At 43.7% G+C, this 21,890-nt stretch overlaps 1 protein-coding gene across 1 annotated transcript in view; it reads right to left on the bottom strand.

The window, feature by feature from the left end:
* The window catches only part of LOC311161478 (sphingosine-1-phosphate transporter SPNS2-like), a 135,481-nt gene that overhangs the window by 64,898 nt on the left and 48,693 nt on the right, over nt 1-21,890 (bottom strand). The window contains exon 3 of the mRNA XM_084219087.1: nt 8,793-8,929. Within this exon, the coding sequence (XP_084075213.1) occupies nt 8,793-8,929 (137 nt within the window). The remainder of the gene's footprint in view (nt 1-8,792; nt 8,930-21,890) is intronic.

Genomic DNA, 21,890 nt, shown 5'->3' with positions numbered 1-21,890 from the left:
TGTTTTCTTTGTGAGGCATCATTAACCAAACTCTCCTAAAGCATTGTGCTTCCTCCCAAGGCATGAGCTCCAAGAACACCATCCATAAGCTGTCTCACATATATCCACGCTAACCACACATCACTTTACAGCCTTCAAATATGGCATCATTTCTCCTGACCCATATCTGACCATCCCAGTGGATCATGAAGGCACACATTCTACACCACCAACTTGGCATCCTCTCTGTACCCTCAATGCACAGCTAGTTGGGAAGCTGATTCCCACAATAACAGGACCACCCAGGCACTGCAGCAGTGACTTGCTTTGCCTTCTGAACTCGTGTGGCCAAGCCAGGCATCCCCCTGTGGAAGCCCAGCATGCAGCCATGGACCCCACACCAGGAATGACTTGTGTCCCTCAGGCCCCAGCACTGCTGCAAGGATCCTGCCAGGCTGATAGGAAATTTAACAATTCCTTTATATTTTAATATTTGCTTGTAAACTTACATGCAGCACTACTACTTCCCCCCCCCCTTTTTTTTTTCACATCAACTGATTAAACCCCAGTCTATTCAAGGAGCATTTTCCCTTTCTTCCATTCCTTCAATGTTTTGAACAAGGTTGAGCTTAAGACACTGTCATAATTATTTATAAAACATAATGCTAAAGCATTATAGAGATTTCCACTTACATGGAGTTAAGAAATAAGACATTATTTGTGTTCCATCAGCATGCCCTGGGGTTAGGCCTCTGCTGCAGCATGACAAGCAGAATATACATTTTAACAGACAACACAAGAAGAAGGAATGTTTCCAAGACACACACAGCCTGGAAATAAAACAATCATGCCTTCTTCCCTCTGCCTCCTCAGCAAATAACTGGCCCAGGTGAGATTTCCTGCTCAGGCACAACAAAAGCAGGACAGGTGGAATGTTACACTGCTTCCACACCATGCATCAGCTGACACAGCAGATTAACTTTCCTACTCTTCAACCTAAAGACTATAAATTCAGCTTTCTGAAAAAAAATGGGGCAAACCTGTAAAGGTCTTTGACCTGCAAAAATCTTTCATGCAGTATGCTTCTGTCTGTAAGCATTTCCATGATCCAGTGAAACAGCGCCAAATGTGTGTTGATGTAGGGTCTGACTCAATTGCCACAGACACACAAAAGGTTCCCACTGACTTCCAAAGAAGGAGCTGAATCAGAGCCACAATCACAGCCTCACAGCCCCTGTGATAATGGTTTCAACATCTTCCAGTAACCCAGATAACAAACAGTGCTCTGACACAGGACAGGCAATTACAGAGGGCCCTCGCTGAGACCCTGGGCACATCAGCACTGAGCTCTGAGCCTGTTCCTGGGTGCTCTCCCAGCACAAACCTCTGTCCACCTGCTCTAGAAAATGCCTGAGCTCTGAGGGGCAGTGCTGACATCTCAGTGCAAATCATTCCACTGACGTGGAATCACAGCCTGTGCTGCAGCGCACAGCGAGTGAGTTCTGATGCTAAGCAATGGAAATACCTCTTCTTTCATATCCACAGTGTTGGATTCAGATGCTGTGTGATTTCAGACCTAAAAGGAGGTGCAGGAGGCTCATTTATGGACACACAGCTGGGGTGATTGGAGAAATTTGAATAGGACATGCTGCCAGACTGACCACACCTGGGGAGGGTGGGACATGGGGGGTGCATCTTGATTCCTCGCAGGTCCCAGAAGGGAGAGCAAAACCATTCCTGTTCCAGACACTCTGCAGATGGGAAATGCAATGTGGGGTAGAGATATTCTTTATGATAGGTACTTGAAGTTCATTTTTCTCATCACAGGAATAAGCTTTCTGAGTAAGGTTTGGAACTGTGCTGTGCCTCTCTCCTGGCAGCCATCACCAGCTGTGTTTTCAATAACTCTTCCCAAATGCTTCACAGATACATGGACACAGATACTGGATGGAAAAAACCCAACACTGAGCAGAAAATACACTTCAATTTCTGATAGCACCTTTGAAAAGCTCCCTGCTCTCATAGATTGGCTCTTTTGGGTCTGATGCTCTGAGAACACCTTAATCTGGTTTTCATTTATAGTTTCCCTTGGAAGAGTGACAGGTACAAAGGGACAAGGTAAGAACATAAAATGACCAGGAGGCAAACACATGACAGTAATTCTGCACTCTACAACGATTTCATTTATATAAATCTTGTCCCAATGCTTCCATCCTTGGTTGGCAAAATCTGAGGGAGTGGTGAGGACCCAAGATTCAAGAGTTCAAATCATTGCACTTGTCTGTGCAAGAGAAGATGTTCCTACAGAAAAACAGTTTCTCATACAGCACTTGGAATCAGCTGTGCTGAAGATGATAGCAGACTTGACAGATACCCAGAATACCTTAAGACCAGCTCAGTCAGTGCTCCATTATTAAAGGAAAAGCAATAGTGTATTTTTTCCTACAGTACACCTCATATAATCTGTATGAAAAGGTGTGAGATAGTAACACTTACAAGAGCACTGGGAACAGCACTTGGAAGGACCAGCAGGTGCCTTCTTGCTGGTGAGGGGTCAAAGAAATGGTCCTGTTCAATTTCCACATGGTGGTGATGCTAGGTTAATGGCTGGACTCCATGATCTCAGAGGTCTTTTCCAGCCTTAACAATTCTATAATTCTAAAAGGAGCTATGGGATCTCTCTCTCTTTAAATTACCTCCTTGCACACATACAGGAGAGGGACAGTGGGGCAGAATCAGTCCGTACAGGATTCCACTCTGCAGTGTAACGCAGAGATGAGAGCCCTTACCCTTTCCCTCTCTTACTGGGACTTCTGAGCCACCTAAGCCCAGCACCTCCTGCACCTGGCACCCACTGGCCCCAGTGCCCTGGCACAGCAGCTGCCCCATGGGGAGGAGGGAGCTCTGACAGCTGCAAGGGGAGGAGATGCACAGATTGCCACATGTCCCTTTAGAGAGCAGAGGCCACGAGGAGGCTCAGGCTATCTTGTGGCACAAAGGGGCAGAACTGCAGCTCAGAGGGATTTGTGAGCTGACACCACCCACACAGAGAGTACCAGCACCCACCTGATGCTGGTGACAGAGACCACAGCAGGTAGCATTTCTCCTGCCAAGTGTGCAGAAATCCAAATGTCAACAGCCCTTGTTTGCCTGCAGGGCTCCTGTGCCACAGCAAAGCTGGCAAAGCCCAGCAGAGCCAGCCAGGAGCTCTGGCCATGACCCTCTTTAGCTAGTCCAGCATCACCTGTGGGACAGCACAGGGACTGCTGGGGGCTGCCCACGAGGGAGGGACTGGATGCACATGCAGCTGACTTCCCAAAGCTGCTGGAGAATCCCTTTTGCCTTTTTTTCTACAAGAGAGTTCTGCTCAAAAATAACAGGCTGGAACAGTAGCATATAAACATTCCAGTAATTCATGGGGACTTCAAAGACAACACTCAGTCCCCTTACATATCAAATGTTGGCTTGGGGATTTCAGTTTTGTTTGTTTATGTTTTTCAGGCTGTGTATTTATCTTGCACAGTGGAACCACAGGCACAGGAGCTGTATGTTTTATATTACAACTTCTGCTGGAGCACTTAAAACTAAGGCTTTTTTTTTTTTTTTCCTATAGTGAATCATCATGTGTAGGGGCTGGTTGGATTATGTTTATGTTTTTAAAATTAACACAGCTAACCATTTGTTCCATACTGCACACAATTTGTTGCTTCTCTTTTAGAAACTCCTTGAAATACAACTTTTGGAAATAAAAATACATCTGGTAAGTCTGAAACACAGGACTTGAGCAAGCACTGCAGACTAACTGGAACTCCACCAGGGACAATTTGCTCCCTCTTCCAGAGATAAATCAAAATAAAAGGAAAAGAAAACAACACTAAGAGAAATACCTATCCAGAGATAAATTGCAGTGGGAGCAAAAATGTTTTATCATGTTAGCTATATCAAAATCTGAACAGAAATATTTACCAAGAACCGGAGAATTCAAAAGCACATTCCTGGTTTACCTTGTCAATGCTTTGCTTTTCCATTTCCCAATTTTCTGGCTGGTGTCTCCCAGCCAGCCCACATTAGCAAAGCCTGCCCTGGCTGCTTAGGAGGTATTGCTGCTCTCCCAGCCTGGTGGAGCTGAAACCTTGGTTCATTTTATGCCAACAGGCTTTTTACACAGAAATATTCTTTATCCAAGATAATTACATGGACATAGCAGTATTTTAGAAGACTTGAGAACAGTCTGCAAATTTTCACCTCCAAGCTCTTTCTTGCTTTAAGATAGAGGTGTTTGCCCACGAGGGAGAGGGGTCCTGATGTCCAAGGGCTGTGCTGAGAGGGGCAGGAGGTTGAGCACCAAACCCCAGGGCTCACCTTAGACATCTGCTGCTCAGACAAACCAGCTGAGAACATTTCTCATGACTAATAGATGTGGATATCCAAGCAGCCAGAAACAAACTCTCCTGATAACTCTCCTGATGATCACTCCTGATAACCAGGTTGCTTCATATTAAGCTGTTCAGAAAGAGAGAAATGGTGCAATTGGGATTACAGACCCTTCCCAGTGACATCCTGGAATATAAACCACCTCAGGGTGATCAGCTACCACAGGCAATCAGGCACTGTGCTCATGAAAATGCTACCTAGGGAAATAAACTGGTTACTTATTAAATCAGACTTCATGTTGATACAGAGGAAGACAACATATATTTAGCTTTTTGTAGGGTGGGAAACACATCTGGGTAAAGAAACTCTATGAAGATTGTGCCCTTGGTGCATTACTTTGGGATATGACTCCATGCCACACAAAAGCCTACTGATTTCTTATTGATTTATTACACTTGGTTGCTTTATTACAGTTCATGAACCAACAGCCAGCAAATGTTTTCCCTAAAGGCCTGGCAAAAGCCAAAAACAACACAAGAAAGGGTTTTGCAGGTGAAAGTGCCAAAAGTTGTGCTGGTAGGTGCAGACCTGATTTAAAGTCGGGTTTAAAGGGAGAAAGTCTCTAAGCAGGTGTTTGTACTTAGAAAATAAAAATTAAGACACATATATTGTTTATTGAAGCTTCTATAAATGGAGTTAATCTAGAGATATGTCTAAATATGTACCAACTTTACATAATTTTAGATCACTGAACAAGTTTGTTAATGATTTCTTAATGGAACTCTACTTTTAGCAAGTGCTAAACAGTGTTATAAAGCAGAAATGTGCAAGTACCAAAGCAGAGGAGGCCTCATGTCTTATCTTTCTATAGAGAAATTCTGTGCTGACATAAATCATCAAACAACATTAAAAAGTGAGCTTATCAATGTTATCTCAGTCTTACTACTTCTGATGATTTTCTTTAGTTAAATTTATCATTAGCTATTTTTATCCATGGAAACAGGTGTATTTATGGAATCAATCTGTGATACAGTATTTACTTGGTTTCTTACTATGATTTGTTTCAAAATTAATTTAAGATCTCATGAACAGCAACCAAACTTTTGAGTTGTCCTGTTTCTATTTTGCTATGTGTGGAATTCATGCATTGCTCTTCTCTATCACCCCCTACATGCACTGGAACTACCCCCAGATTTTGGCCTGATTTTCTTTTTTATTGTGAGAGCCTATTATCTACCTATTTAGTAGCTACCAGCAGGTAAGACATCAATTCTTCATTTATTTGACAGTCATTATTCCATTTTAGGAACCCAGAGATACTTGATAATAAATAACTAATGATATTTTAAAAAGGCAGAGCTCTCTAACAACTGTCTACATGACACATATATCCAATTCCTGATTTATCTGCTGATTTTCAGTTACTTTTTTTTAACCCAAGCAGAATAAAATAGCATTTGGACAGTATCTTAGATGTTTACTGCACTCCAATCCTTTTGTGCTGCTTTTGGCTGGGACAGAGTTAATTTTCTTCCCAGTAGCTGGTATGGGACCATGTTTTAGATTTGTACTGAGAACAGAGCTGATAACACAGGGATGTTTTCATTGTTGCTGAGCAAGTGCTTATACAGAGTCCAGGTCTTTTCTGCTCCTCAGCCCCCAGAGAAGGGCTGGGGGACACAAGAACTGGGGGGACACAGCTGACCCCAGGGACATCCCAGACCACAGGGCAGCATGCTCAGCAGATGAAGTTGTGTCAAGACAGTAGGACAAATAAGAATGAACATGTCTCTGTCTGTAAATCTGTTTGCACAATAATCTAGCCATTGACTCAAAACAACAGCATTTCTCATGGCTTCCTTTAGATGTTCAAATTTTAGCCAGGAACTGACACACTACTGAAGAGCTTTACAAACTGGCTGCCTGCAGAGTTCACCAGCTCTGTGCCCGCTTTTGGCCTTTGTTAAACTGTCTCTTTCCATTTGCAATCCAGATTTGAGCTGTGCATTCTGTTTAATTACACAGTGACAGGATGCATGAGGCACTAGGCCCCATCAAAATCTGAAGAAAGGCAATCCCTGAAGACAGGGATTCTGCTATTCCTCCTGAAAGGCTACTCTTTCTCACGTAATTCTGAATTTTTGGTGCTGCCACAGAAAGGAATTCTCTAATGGGCTCAGCCTGTGTCAACCTGCTCCTCCCAGCCCTGTGTTCTCATGTCAACTTGGATGTGAGAACTTCCCTACCCACAGTAGTTTTACTACTGCTTTTATTTGTGCCAGCAAAGAGTTTTTGATATTTCAGCTCACTGTCCTCCTTCCCAACAAATACATATACTGTCTTAAGAGGAAAAAAAAAATGTTGAGAGAAAAAGCAACATTTTACTCCTCAAATGAATCCTAGACAGCAAAGATCAGGAAAAATGCCTACATGAAAAAATAAAAAAAGAAAAAAGAAAAAGCTCTTCTCTGACCCTTTTAGCATGTCAGGAATTCACCTTGTTCAGTGTGGCATGTCTTCCCAGTTAGGGATCAGGGCTCCAACATGGGCACCAAAGTGGGGGGAATAATGTGGGAAGCTGAATTATTCTTAGGACTTTGCTCAGCTGCTGCAGCCCCTGGGTAGAGAACATCCTTACAGCAGCTGCAACATTTTCTATTTCCTCCTGGAGCCAGTAACAGGAGCTGGGCATGAGAACTCTGGATTAATAGCTAAGTCTTCTGCTGGAGTTGAGGATTGCAGGAAAATCAGGGCAGGGATTTTTCTAAGTATTAGGGTGGTTTTTGTCAAGATGGTCTTTGGAGTCCAGAGTTAGTACTGATGCATATCCAGGATGATTTAATATAGATCTGGTTATTTTGATCTTGTCTCTCTTATGACTTCCAAAACATTGGGGTTTGGATTCCAAACATATGCTACTGCCACTCTGAGCCCCTGTGCACAAATAACCATATATATTAATCCCTGAACTATTTCAGCTAATAAGCCCCAAATCCTTAAACTGAAATTCAAGTCTGAAAACATCAATCCAATTCCAGTGTTCTCCTACTTCCAGCTGTGGGACCCAGTTGCAGGGAGATCAGTGAGAACCTAAGCATAAATACATGTCTGTAACACAGGAAGTGTTTATAAGAAGGTCACTGGTTCTCTCTAAAATGCTTCTGTCTTTGGGCTCTGATCAAAGCTGCTTTTGCAGAATGTTATGAGAAACATTTAAAGAAAAAAAAAATTAAAGAGAAAACAAAACAAAAAAAAAGGCTTCTTTATTTTAGATGAGAGACATTCTTTCTCTGGAAAAGGTGCTTCCTGGCCAAGGGTAACCCAGAACAATTTCCTGAGTTAAAGGTTTCCACATTTGGCTATATGCATCTTGCTTTAGAAATGCGGCGACAACCAATCCTGGTGAAAGCCACACTGACTTGAGTGCCACTGCCTGCTTTAAGTGGAAAATCTCTTTTTTTAAAAACTGAAGAGCATGTGGGTGGGCAGGATGGACAAGGGTGGAGAGGTTTAGTCCCTGGTTGTCATTCTTTAGGCGTGACCACAACGCTGCAATCTCTGGAACGCAGCTGGACAGAAAGGATGAGGAATGCCCCTGCCTCCCTTGGGGAAATCAGTCTGATGATGCCAGGAGCTGTGATTTGTCTCTGCAGGAATGTTGCCACCTGCAGCAATTAAATCTCTGCTATAATGTGATTTAAACAAGAGGATATTCCCCCCCAGAAACTGCCAGATCATTGTTTCCTCCAAATACCTCTGACAAGAAAATTAATGCAGTGAGGAGTGCTCAGAACGGGGCACTGCAGCTGTCCTGGGAGCAGGAGAGGGATGCAGAGCTTGACAAAATTAGGTGAGTCTGACAATTCCATCACCAGTTTCCCCAGACAAATCTGCTGACAAGTGTTAAAGGAGCTGAAACTGTGTCTGATCTCTGTGTCATCATCCACTTCCTCTGCCTTGGTGGACAGAAACCAAAGTGTATCTGTAAAACCACTGCTGGATGCATTTTGTTATTCCACATACCACGAGCAGACTTCCCAACAAAATCCAATGGCTTCAGTTACATATCAGAAGACAAAAGAACCACTGTGTAGCCATGGATTCATTTTCCCAAGACTTTTGTAAAGCCTTTTAAAGCTTCTTTAGGATCTCCCTCAAAACAAAGCCCTTATGTCAACAGAAACTCTTGCTTAGATATGCTTCATCTGTTACTTTTTATGAATATGCACGATCAAAGGGTGACAGCTTTCACAGTTAAGCAAACACAGTTACACAGAGCACGCTTCTCCCACAAAAGGTCAGATAATACAACGTGCTAAATGTTAAATACACACAGGAGGGATATGTTCCCCTTGAGCACACTGCAGTGGGGAGTTATTTAGGAATACATTGTTCATCTTTTCAGGACAGCCTGCAAAGTGTCTTTGCAAAGAGCTTACCTGTTCAGTGATGAAGGAGCTTGAAAAAGTGACAGCTGACCAGAAGAAGATGCCACAGCTGAGAATGACCTTCCTGTTGAACCGGTCACCAAGGTAACCAAAGATCGGCGCCGCGACCATGAAACTACAGATAAAAACTGCAAAGGGGAGAAAAAGGAAAGAAATGTTTAATAAACATCAGACCAAGGACAGCAAGACTAATTTTCTGCAAGCCAAATCCTCTAGAGAAGGGTTCCAAATAATTAGACATTCTGCAGCCCTGCCTTGCAGAGCTGTGCAGGCCAATAGGCTTTCTGAAGTCAGTGCTTCCTTAATCAAACAGATTTTGCATTCCCAGAGAAACTTCAGACCAGGGAACTCATATTACTTGAAAGCACCAGCCCCTCACAGTCAGCTGAGCTCAGACTGGGGATGGGCAAAACCAGGACAGAATAAATTAAGAGCTTCTGCTTAAATGTTACTGAGAAGGTGAAGTGGAGGTTGGAAGGAGTTTCAAGCAAACAGAAAACAAGGCAAGGGCTCCTTGCTGGCTCTTGCAGCAGAGACCTGAGAGAAGTGGGCCACAGAAGCTGAGGTTCTTTCACCCTTGCATCCTTTCTATTTAAAAGAAATTAGGAAACAGTGAGGAAAACCCCCACTACCATCTTACTGACACCAGCCCTGTATCCCCACTAGGTCCTTTCACCATCACTAAACTTGCATTTAAACCCATCACTGAGCAACAGCTTCACTAGAACAAAGAGTTTTAACTTACAAAGTCCAAACAGGCCAGGATTGCCCTCATCTGGAAGATTTCCAGTTGACCCTTTGTTCCCTCCAAAACCCTCAAAGCATCAACCTAAGAGCTCCTGTCATGTAGGAATGAGGCTCTTGACAGAGTAACTTCTGCAAAATCACCTCAAATCAGAGTCCACTCCTCTGCCCATCTCAAAACAACCTGGCCTGTCAACCCCCTGAGAACACCTGAAATGGGACATTCACACCATGTTCCTTATTCATTTGGATTTTATCAGAAATTGCCATGTTTTAAGCTGATTTATACCTGGCTTTTGTCTGTCCATATTAGAGAATTGGATAAGGACAATTCCATGGATTTTTTTTGATGTGTAGTATGAACTCTGGCTATAACTGGCTGTCTGGGGTTCAGCAAATCCAGAAGGATTTGGGTAGGACACCAGAATACCTGGAGGTCTCTCTTTAGTCACACAGTCCTGACACTCATTTGTTATCAGGGAGGTCTTGGAGGGCACTGTGGGCTTTTGGCACAGCTTAACCCCAGATGTCTACTTTTCATTAATAAAATAGGGTGGGGGGATAGAATAGATTAAAAATAACCCCCCCCCCAAAAAAAAAAAAAGACAAGAGCAGAGCACACACCCCCTTTTGGGTGGAATGTGCATATAAAATTAAAATGGTTAAGACCCAAATAATGAATATTTCACGGACGATAACATAAGATAGTTCAAAAATGTGCAGAATACTGAACTAGGACTGAATGTCTTTGTTTTTAGTATATTAAGATGTCAAAGCTGCTTTATAAATAATACACATTTATTTGCATCTGTGTTTTGTGACCCATGTGAGTGTGTATGTGTTTTGCACTGTGATATTTGAACTAAATTACAGGATTACTCTTTTTACATTTAGAGCAAAATAAATCAAAATAATAGAGAAATGTTAAGGCCTGAAATGCAGCATGTGTAACACATCACAGATACTTCAGTAGTAATGCTATGAACAGTTTTGCTGTTCAGCTCACACATAAACCCTACAGACAGAACTCAGTCCCTGCATCTATCCTAAAATCCATGTGCAAACAAAGCCTACAAATAAAACTACAAGCAGTGTTTTCGTCTCTGTTTTACAGAGAAACTAGAACAGCAGTAGCTCACAAATCTCTGCTCAGCAAGGGCACATCTGCACTGGCCCCACTCCAACAAGGCACTTAAGCACATGCTTATATTAGGCACTTTAGAGTCATCAATTCCATGATTAAGTGCTTTCCTGAATTAACACCAAGGGCTTGGCACCTTGCAAAGCTGGTGCAACAACCTGGCACGAAGGATACGTGGCTGTTCATTGGGAATGAGGAGCAGAAAATGACTGTGACTCCTCCAGACCAGTGTGACCACTGCAATTTGATCTTGCTCTTGGAAGGACACTACAATTCATCCATCTCAGAATGCCATTTTCTGCCATTTTTTTTACGGTGTAAAAAGACACAAAACTGAAAAAGCTTTCAAGGGAAAATTAGAAACATCCAAGTCGGCATCCCACCATTTCAAATATCAAATAATATGGTTAATTCAACTTTGGGACATGCAGGGTGTGATTCAGAACTCACATTAATCAGTGGGATTATTAGCTTCAATGACCTCTGGAACATAAATGAAAAGTCTCATTCTGGAATCTGGGCAAAGTGGACAAAGCTACTCTTTCAAATAAAACAAACTAAAAAAAAAAGAGATTGTCCAATGACTTTCCAACAATATACATCCTTCTACTGCTCAGATCCCTTTGGAAGATTTATTTTTGGAAGACTCTGAGCTGTGAGCTTTGTCAGTGGTAAGCAGCTGACTTGACAGCTCCACAAGGTGTAAAACAAAAGGACAACAGAGCCAAATAAATAACAGGTAATGGAACAGCTGTCACAAGAATAAATGCAATTTATATCAAAGTATTTATGACCCAAATATGCATCAGAGCATTGATTGACTCAAATAAATGCAGAGTATGATGGCTGTGTGGTCTGTCAAAAGGATTTTCCTGTTAGAGGCATTTCCCATGAATCAATTTTTGCAATTACTCCTGCCAGTGACAGCCGAGACTCCTGAACGCAGCCCGGGCTGGCAGAACAGAGGTGAGCAAAAGGAGGGCCCATCCCCAGGTGGGATGGAAACCTGAGTTACTCCAGAACAGGAGGTTCTGTGAGGTTCTGTAACAACCAAACACCACAAAGGAAAGACCTCATCCAGAAGACACAAAGCTGCAGCACATTCAGTGGGAGAGAGGGGCAGCAGAAACATGTTTAATCTGTAGGCAAGAGGGCTGAGCATAAGGCAGAGGGTTGCATTCCAGTAAAGGAACCTGGCACTTGTGCCAGCTTTTTCCTCTCTGGCTTCTCTCCCTTCCTCCACAGCATTTTCTGTTCCTTGTACTCACTCCCAAATTAATAAAATGGAAGTGACACCACAGCAGCTGCTGCTTCAGCTCAACCACAGCCACAAATCTTTTCTATTAGGGCAGCAGTGGGACAGAGGTTGGCATTGCACTTTCCTCTTCCCAATCAACAGCTCCTCTTCCCATTTTCACTTAAAGACATCCTAGAATATTACAGCTCTTGAAGAGACATAGAGAGCAAGTCAGGGCAGAGTCAGAAACCCACTGGGATTTAAGATGAGCTGATGTGAAGGCAGGGGTGGCATTGGGAGCAGCTGTGGGCAGGTGTAGCTCTGGCAGTCCCATTATGGATGTGTACAGCTCATTTCTCCTGGTAAATGATCTCCAGCAGTGCCAGCAAAAGTGGCTCAGCCCCAGCACAGGGTGGAGCTGAGATACATTTCTGCAGGAGTAAATTATCATGTGAGCAAAGGATGAATAAACAGACACACAGTGAATGCCATCAAGGAGGGAGGTTCTTTTAAGTACAGGTATTTTCAAAAGGAGAACCCATTTGTCTTTATTCCTCCCTTTGTGGCTTAGCCACTGAAACACTGCCTGTGGTGAGAAGGCAGGAAGAGTGTAATTGCCCAAACAGGATGGCTTGGTGACTATTTCTGCCTCTGGATGCTTGTCCCACCCTGTACAGGTGCACAAGCACTTTCTCAGCCAGCACTGCCCAGCTTTTTCTGTGCATGGCTGGAATTACAACAATGTGCAGCATAAAAAGTCTTACATGTCCCACCCAAATGCCCACCAGACAAGGAAATCATCCTCCCAAGCCTCTATTGCTGCTGCCTGTGCTGCAGCTTCAGTCCTATTTCAGGATTATGGCCAGGGAGCTGCTATTCAGACACACTTTCTCCTCTCAAGAGCTGCCTGTGTACCCAGGGGAAAAGTAAATCCAACAGTGGAAGCAAAGGAGATGAGAGAAGAGGAAGGAACAGTAAACTTTATATTTAACAGTCACAAAAGCTCCTGCCTCCTGGAACTAGATGCCATCACTTTTATTTTTCTCTTCTTTCTCTCCAAACAAAACTTTCCCAGTCTGGCTTTACAGCCATTCCCTTAAAAAGGCTCTGACCTGCCAGCTCTCCACCCTGTGATTCCAAAGACACTTGCCTCCATCTCAACTGCTCTTTTTTTTAGTGGACTTTTGTTTAGTGGACTTATCAACCCAGAGATAACCTCAGAGAGGGGCTTCTCCTGCCAGCAGGTCATCCACAGAGTAGAATCAAGAAGGAAGAGAGGCAGTGACAGAGGCACACACAGGGGCTGCTGTTCCTCAGTTCCTGGAAGTTTGAGCAGATCACAGGCACGTCTGAAAAGAGGTCCCTTCTTTTGGTTTTGACTTTAAGCACACAGGGCTTATTTTTTCCTATCAGGAATAATGCTAGAAAGGTTCAGGGTCAGGTGAAAATAGCTTTCTCTACACAAGGATGCTCAACAAAAAAAACCCTAGTGGGTATCTTTGAGCTTTGAGTCAGCACAAATCATGTGCACACATCTAATTGAGTGCTGACAGTGAGCTTGGCTCTGTGGAAGGCAAACCCAGACAGCCTCTGCCTCAAGGGACTGGCATCAAGTGAGACACTGCTGAGAACTGTGTGCTGAGAGGTTGATAACATCTTCCCAACAACAAATTTCCAAACAATGAGAACACCTAAACAGGCAGCTTGCCCTGGATGGGATGCTTTATGGGTGTGTGCAAGTACAACCCTGGGATTTGGTCGAGTCACTTCTACCCCAGGGACTTTCAGTCATGAGTGCACGTGTTTCTCAAGCTGCTTGTGACACCAGTTAGCATCTACCTGCAATGGTGAATAAAACTCTCCAACATCCCAACTAGCTCCTCTCCAAAGATATGTTTTTGCAATGCTTCCCTCTTTTAATTTTTATTTCTCTATGATTTTATGCTATAATAATAGCCTAACTCAGCAAATACAACACAGCACATTTAATCACGGTGAGGCACGGGACAATTTAGAAAGTTAAACATTAATTTCTACTTTATGGCTAAGGAAATTAAGACACAGGAAAGTGACCTATGCATGATGAACTACAGACATCTGGAATCCACATGGGTCTTCCAGCTCCAGCAGTGTCTTCTTTATATGGTCATCTCTGTGCTGGAAGGATTTCTGAAGGTCTACAACCACAATGTAAAGTGATTTTTTTTTCCAGCACCATTTAAGCTAAGAAAGAACAAAGATCCTTTCATGCTACTTAACCACTGAACCTGAACTGTGCCACAATTCAGGCACGATGTGGTGATGGTCAAGCACTGGAACAAGCTGCCCAGGGCACCAGAGGAATCACCATCCCTGGAGTGTTCAAAAACTGTGTAGTTGTGGCATTGAGGGGCATGGATTAGTGGTGGAGTTGGCAGTGCTGGATCAATGGTTGGACCTGATGATCTTAGAGGTCTTCAACCTTATTTGCATGATTCAACCTGGATTGGATGATATGACCAAGGTAAAATTGATACCCCGTGGTGGGGCAGTCCAAGGCCCCAGGAACCTCAGCAACACGATTTAAAACATTTGTCCTTTGAAGGAAGATGAATTAATACAACACAACTGATTTCAGAAAATACCACCCTGAAAACCACTCCTGCCACAGACATTATTATAGGTACTCTGTTACATCCCTCTGCACATGGGCTTTGTTTTAGTTCATTGCTAATTCAACAGCCAGCAGATGGATCGTGTTACTGCGCTTTGCCGGGTGCAAAACACGAGACCACCGGGCTCCAGACTCATGCAGACAAGAAGTTTCTGACAAGAGTGAGGAGCTTTGAAACACCATCAGTTCCATATGCCATGCAAAGCTGTCACACACTGACAATGTCAAACACAGGAGCGTTAAAAAAGAAATAAAAAGCTTGAGAATGTATCAAATCAATTGGAGTAAGGTATATGAAGGTTTGGGTTGGATGTGGTCTGAAATGTTCTCCCAGAACAGACCACAGGACAAAGTGGAGAATTTAATAAATGCCTCATTGTGTCCTTGTGGTTGTTCAGTAAGGCAAAGTGAAAAGTCCTGCACTTCAGTCGCAGCCCAAGGCAGTGCCACAGGCTGGGGACAGAGCAGCTGGAAAGCTGCCCAGTGGGAAAGGCTCTGGGTGTGCTGGTCACCAGGGGCTGAAGATGAGCCCAGATGTGCCCAGGTGGCCAAGAGGCCAGTGGCATCCAGGAAAAGTGGCCAGCAGGAGCAGGGACACTGTCCCCTGTAGTGAGCATGGGGGAGGCCACACCTTGAGTGCTGCATGCAGTTCTGGACCCCTCGCTGCAAGAGCAGCACTGAGGGACTGCAGCATGCCCAGGGAAGGGCAGCAGAGCTGGGCAAGGGGCTGCAGCACAAGGATGAGAAGAAGCAGCTGAGGGAGCTGGGGGAGGGCTCAGCCTGGAGAAAAGGAGGTTCAGGGGGGACCTCTTGGATCTTCACAACTCCCTGACAGGGTGCAGCCCACGGTGTTTGGGTTGTGCTCCCAGGGAACAAGGGACAGGACGTGAAGAAACAGCCCCAAGCTGTGCCAGGGAAGATTCAGGCTGGACTTCAGGAGGAATTTCTTCACTGAAAGGGTGGTCAGGCCTTGGAAGGGGCTTCTCAGGGAGGTGGAGGAGTCCCCATCCCTGTAGATGTTCAAGGATCAACGGGACATGGCACTCAGTGCTCTAGGCTGGGTGACAAGGTGGGAATGGTCAGAAGTTGGAAAAAGAGGACAATGTGTTTCGGAGGTGTGGCTCTAACTACTCACACAGTCTGAGTTTTCCAGTGTGTGTTTCTGTTTCCCAGGACACTCTAGACCATGTTTCCCTCACTGCAAATGCCACTCATCAGTATTCATGCTCCAATCTTGTTTTTTCCATAGGGAGAGCACTGCACCATGAGGTGCCAGTTTTTTCTTTAGCACAAGCTGATACAAAATGTAAACAACATGTTTAGGATGAGCATGTGCACACACAGTTGACACACACATTTACACAGAGAAGGAGGCTGTGGTACAACACCACTTGGTTCCATTTGCTGAAACAGGGTCAGAACCTGGTTACAAAAACACCACTTCAGGAGCCAGACAAGGCCTGAACACAGCTTGTCTGGCAAGTTCACAATTCACTCAATAATACACAAGATGCAGTGCTTGGAAGAGTTCAGTACTGATAATTCTGCTCCTTTTCCTCACTGCAGAAACCAGATTCTTCCAAGGGTTAGCCCCTATGTTCCCAGCAAAGGATATCCTGAAGTTTGCTTTGTTCACCTTAATTAACAAGAATAATTGCTTCAGTGGGAATTGCTGGGAAATCCACTCCTTGGAAACAGAAAGTAAGATATGACTATCCAGAAATCCAGCACTCAAATTTTTAACTGCTTTTTTATTCATTTTCTACATTATGTCCATTGAAGCTGCACTTAAAGATTCAGCCATTCATATCTTCCTCACTGCTGAAGTCATAAGGACATAGTTACTCACAGTGATCAATTCACAACCCTTTTATACATGTGAGGTTCAATTCCATCCTGCTGTACTTCAAAATTTTTACCTAAGTGTACAATGGAAAAGCCAGAATTCTACTGTACTGTTTTATCTCTCTGGATGTCCAGCAAATTTCCTTGGAGCAGGAGCTAACATGCTACAAGACTAAATTTTGAACAGCTGTACAGAGACAACATCATTTAAATAGAAAAGAGGAAACCCCATACTTCTGCTTTTCATTGTGGGAATCACAGTGATCACATTAGCACTGTTTTAAAGGGATTTGGGCAACCTGAACATCAATAAAACTGTTACCTCAAGGGATGGTTCCAGCATCCAGCTCCCAGTCCATCACTTTCCTTTTGCCTGAACTGGTGCTTGACTGACCCTGCAGCGGGAGAGCAGCAGCCACCCAGCCCTGAGGAGCAGCTTTTCCAATGAAATCATAGCAGCAGAATGCCTTCTGTGGCTATGAGAACACTTGGGGAGGAGCAGCCACCACCTCTCCTCATCAATTAAAAAAATAATATTCACATTGGGGTCAGTTCCACAATCTGGTTCGTTCCATGAAGGGGGGAAGAGGAGGCTGTGGCACAGCTGGGTCTCCATGGCAGTGCCATACAAAGCCATGCAGATTATTGCCTAAAGCAGCATTAGATTGCTGGCACTTGACAGCACAGCCCAGGAAATGTGCTTTTCTGGCAGTGTTTAAACTCTGCTTTTGCATTTCTTACTGTTCAGAAGTGATGGATTAAATAAGCCAAGGCCAATTCTGTTTTACAGCTACTTCCACTTTGAGTTGTTTTCCTGCAAAATGCTTTCAGTGTGGTTTCATTTAGACTCCTGACCAAAGCTGATGGAAGACTCCTTGATTCAGTGGGCATTACAGCTGAGAATTCTGTTTAGATAGAACTGCTTATGGCTTCTAATGGCAGCAGAGATCAGAACCTCTGTGCCAATAAAAACATTTCTGCACTAGTAAATTTACTGCATCCCTGTAATATTTAAGGTTGTTACTGAGCAGGGCCCAGTGGGCATCAAAAAGAATTGCCAAAAGGGAAAAACAAGTCCTTTTAGAGTCAAACATTAAACAACTGGAAAAGGAACAACCAGTGTGGGATATGGAGGAGATCTAACACCATGAGTGGCAAGGAAAAGGGGAAAACTGAATCACATCCTATCTTAGAAGACTGACCAGCCAGTTGGCATCAAAAAAGACTGGCAGCTGAAAAATGCAAATCAAAGGAGATCTTAATTCACAAAACTTAACTAAACACTGGAATTTTATCACAGGATGCCCAGGAGCTAAGAGTTTATGTTTTTACAAAACAGGATGGAACAAAACCCTGTAGGAATACTAACTGAAAGGCTGCTAAAGGTAGCTCCTCTTGTTCAGGACATCCTCAGCTAGCCAGTTGATTTGGTATACCCAGGAACTACCACCATAATCTTGTCCTGTTCATCTTTTTCTTCCCTACATATGTGATCATAACCAAAGACTGGCTAATACACCAAAAGGGCGTGTGGTCATGGAAATTACAACTATTCCCACAGTATTCTGAAAAAAAAAACCCAAACAAAAAAAACAACTTAGGAAGACAAAACTGCATCTGCATCATTTCCACCAGCTTGATCAGGCAGTAACTTATTAACAGATCTCTGAGCTGCATCTAACTTATTTCTAGAAGCTGGAATGTGGCTCACAGTCACATTTCTAGAACCACAAGTTACTTTGACCCTGTATATACACAGTTATGAAGTTCCCAAGCAGAGCTTTGTCCTGCTGCAGTTTCTCCTCCATTTGACTTAACCAGCTCTAAGTGTTTGAGAACTTTCTGGTCACACAGGGCAGCAGGATGTGTCAGCCCTGCCCAGCTTCAGTGCTCACACAGTGCGTGACAGGGTCGGTTTGCCATTGTGCAATCAGTTGCAGGGAAAGTTCATTAACTTAGTTAGCCAATTAGGATGGATTTGTATCCATTCTGGTCAATCCTGATATAGACATGAGATCCCAGAGGTGCAGAGACTGGTCAATAGCTGTGCAGCACTGCAGCATCATGAGTGACACAGCTACAACATGACCAAAATATACCTAAACCAGTCTTGGCTGCTGTTACAGACACAGCCAGCAATCACTCTAGCACTCATGAAAGCCTGCTCTGAACAAATAGCAGTTTTGCTTTCCCCTTTTTGTGCAGCTTTCCAGGATGTTCTGCCCATTTTCCATCCCTCTGAGAGCTGCAGTCACAAATAACCCTCCAGCTGGGAAGAGGCTGCTCCTCTTTGCCAGGAGGATGAAACACCTACACCCAGGGCTCACAGCCAGAGAAAGGTGTCTTAAAAAAGCATTTAAATAACCACAAACCCCAAAGGAGCTTTATTTTGCTCTGCTCCCTTCCTCTACTTGAAGAGCTCTTTCCTTTGCCGTTGCAGTTATGACTCTGGGCACACGGCGCCACATCCGCAGAAGCAAAGGTGAGATCTCCTCAAGGAGCTGCTCAGACTTTCCCTTGAGCCAGTGCAGAGCTTGTGTGGCCATCTGGAGAGCAAAACCTGGGGCCTGCTGAGGGCTGAAAACTAATCTTGTCTCTTTTCTGGCAAGTTCCCTGCTCCAAGAGAGGCAGCATGAGCTGGTGGCTGGAACTACAGCGAGTCCCTTGGGGCAGGGACAGGGATGTGCACCTTCGCCCTCAAAGCCTTTCCAAGCACAGCAGACACTTAAACACATCAAGAAATGACAGCCTAAAGCTGGTAATGCAGGATAATCTAAATCCCTTGATCCTTGAAATCTGCATTGAGTACCGTGAATTAGATTTAACTAGCAATAAAATACTTTAAATCTGTTATTCTCATAATAGAATGATGCTTCATTTGTATCTGGTACAAAGAGAAATAATGTTCCTGGTTCCTAATTTGAGACAGAGAGGGAAGGCTGTTTTCATACTAAAATGAGCTTTGCCATCCTTCTTTACAACAGCACTACTAATCCTGCATCCTTCCTCAAGGAACATTTTAATTTCAAATAATTAACTAGGATGCAATTGGAATTATTCTGTCTCAATCTCAAAACCTACTTCCTGCAGCAATAAAGAACAGGATAGAGAGGAGACACTTTTACTGGGTATTACTAATAAATTCCTTGCTACATGTTATTTACCAACAACAGCAGTTTCCTCAGGAAAAAAGAAAAGAAAAACAAGGCAACAGGAAGTGCTTCCCCTTCTCTTTAGAGTGGAATCAAGAGTTCCTCATGTATTTGTGACAACTTACTAAGGGAGATCATCTGATATATTCTCATCCCACATCTTTCAGACTTAAGATTTGTTTGGGTTTGTTTTTTAAATGAAAACCCTAAATAAATGACTATTCCACAGCGGGAATGCCTCACTGACCTCCACACACAGCTCCCAATATCTGCTGGTTGCATTACAAAGAGTTGCAAACCAAACATTCTCTTCCCAAACAGGTCCCATGCAGCCGGGGCACAGGAGCTCACTGGTCCCTCCCGGCCCGAGGGATCTGGGCAGGATGCTGGTTTTGTCAGCAGTCTTGGCCAGAAAGAAGTGCTGCCCAGTCCCTGCCTTCCACCAGGGCCACAAGGCCAGGGGGATCTTGGAGCTACCAGTCCTGATGGCTACACTGCTGGGAGCCAAGGAAATGCTGAGAGTAGTGAGGAAAAGCTGCATCAAAGCCTTGAAATGCACAGGGCTCTGCTTTGGGAATGGGGACGGGGACACAGCTCTTTGCTGACATTTCCCCCAGGCTGGCAGTGGCACTGGTTGATTTTTTTAAAATTATTTTTACAGTTCTTTAGGGGGCTGTTGTACCATCTATTGTGGGCTTGGCAGAACACACGCTCCCTCTTTGGAAGGGAAAATGGCAAAGCTGCATTTTAATGATGGAATTGGCTGTCAGCTGCCACAGCACCCACAGCCTTGGGACAGCATCTAATCTGGTAGGACACAAGGAGTAAATGAGAATTTCCTCTCAATTTTAATGTCTATCATTGGCACCCACCAAAGTTGTCCTGCTTAGAGTCGCGACTGAAGACATTTCTGCAGATTATGTGCTTCAGAAATCACTCAGGAGAGTACATAAGGACAGGCAAATGGGCAGGAAGTGCTCTGGGGTGAATGAGAGACATGCAGGATACCCCAGATCTTGTTTCAGTGTTATCACCAAGGCACAGGAGCAAAGCTGTCCAGAGAGAGAAGGACAAGGAATCACATCCACAGTGTGTGTTTGTGCATGTGCAGATAAACGTGTGTCAGAGCTTGGCAGCAAACTCCTTCCACACCATTTTTCACAAAACTGTTCCCTTTCCAACTCAAGCCATACATCTTCAAGAGTGCTTATAGCAGATCAGTAAAATGCCATCTTTTAAAATCAGTAAAACTCAATAACTAAGGAAATTATCAATCCAAGGGGAAAAAAATACAGATTCATCTCTGTATTAGAGCTGACTTCCTTCACAGGGGTCAGTTCACATCTTTCTGAATTTCCAAACACACTGACTTCACCCTGGTCTCACACTGCCTGCCTCTAGGTATCTGAAGGAAGGCAAACATTTGTCAAATTAAACTGAATTCTAAGGGATGAAAATATATTATTTCTCATCATGAAAACTTCAAGAGGACATCTAAAATATCTGATTTTTATTCACTTGCTCTAAGATGCAGGCTGTGCCAGCAAGGGGTACTGCTCTTTAAATCCTGCCATCTGCAGCCTTATGCTAATTCACTTTTTTTTAGGAATAAAAATCACTGTGGAATGAGAATATGCTAAAATTCACACAAGATATGGATATAAAAGCCATTGAGGGTAATTGCTTTGGTTTGATGCTTATCCAACAACTCAGAATTGTCTTATTTTCCTCAAAGATTTCCCTCCTCCCAGGGCCATTAGTGCTATTGATAGCTTCACCTTTATTTGCAGAGGAAACACACATATTTCATAACAGTGCCCAGCCAATCCTTACTTCTAAAGAGCTGTTTGCCGGTCACAGAGGAAATTTCAGTATTTTGTCCTGCTCAATTACCTACTTTTTTCTGGGTTGCCTGTAAAATGCAAAGTATCTTGTGCAATGACAGCTTTCTATATAAGCTACCACCCATTAGGGACTGGCCCAAAACCACACTAACTTTACAGGGGAAATTTCTGCAGTGCTGAGTGGGTTTCAATTCAAAGCACCAACACAGAAAAAGAAAAAAAAAATCATCTCACTGTGGAATCTCACAGTTTCTCCCTAGCAGCTGTGTCCATCTTTCTGCCTGAGGCATTGCCAGTGAATAAATAAGTCCCCCAGTAAGATATCTTTCATTTAACCTCAGGGGACCACTTCATAAGAACACAAGAACAATGACAACAGATCAGAAAACCGTGTAGTCTTGCATCCTGTCTGTGGCAGGGACAGCAATCAGATCCTTCCGAGGAAAGTACACAGAATTCCTACACAGGCAGCT

Source organism: Fringilla coelebs, assembly GCF_963513975.1.
Source record: "Fringilla coelebs genome assembly, chromosome: 20".
NCBI lineage: Eukaryota > Metazoa > Chordata > Aves > Passeriformes > Fringillidae > Fringilla > Fringilla coelebs.
Note: the sequence above shows the minus strand (reverse complement) of the source record. Positions and strands in the feature narration are given on the sequence as shown.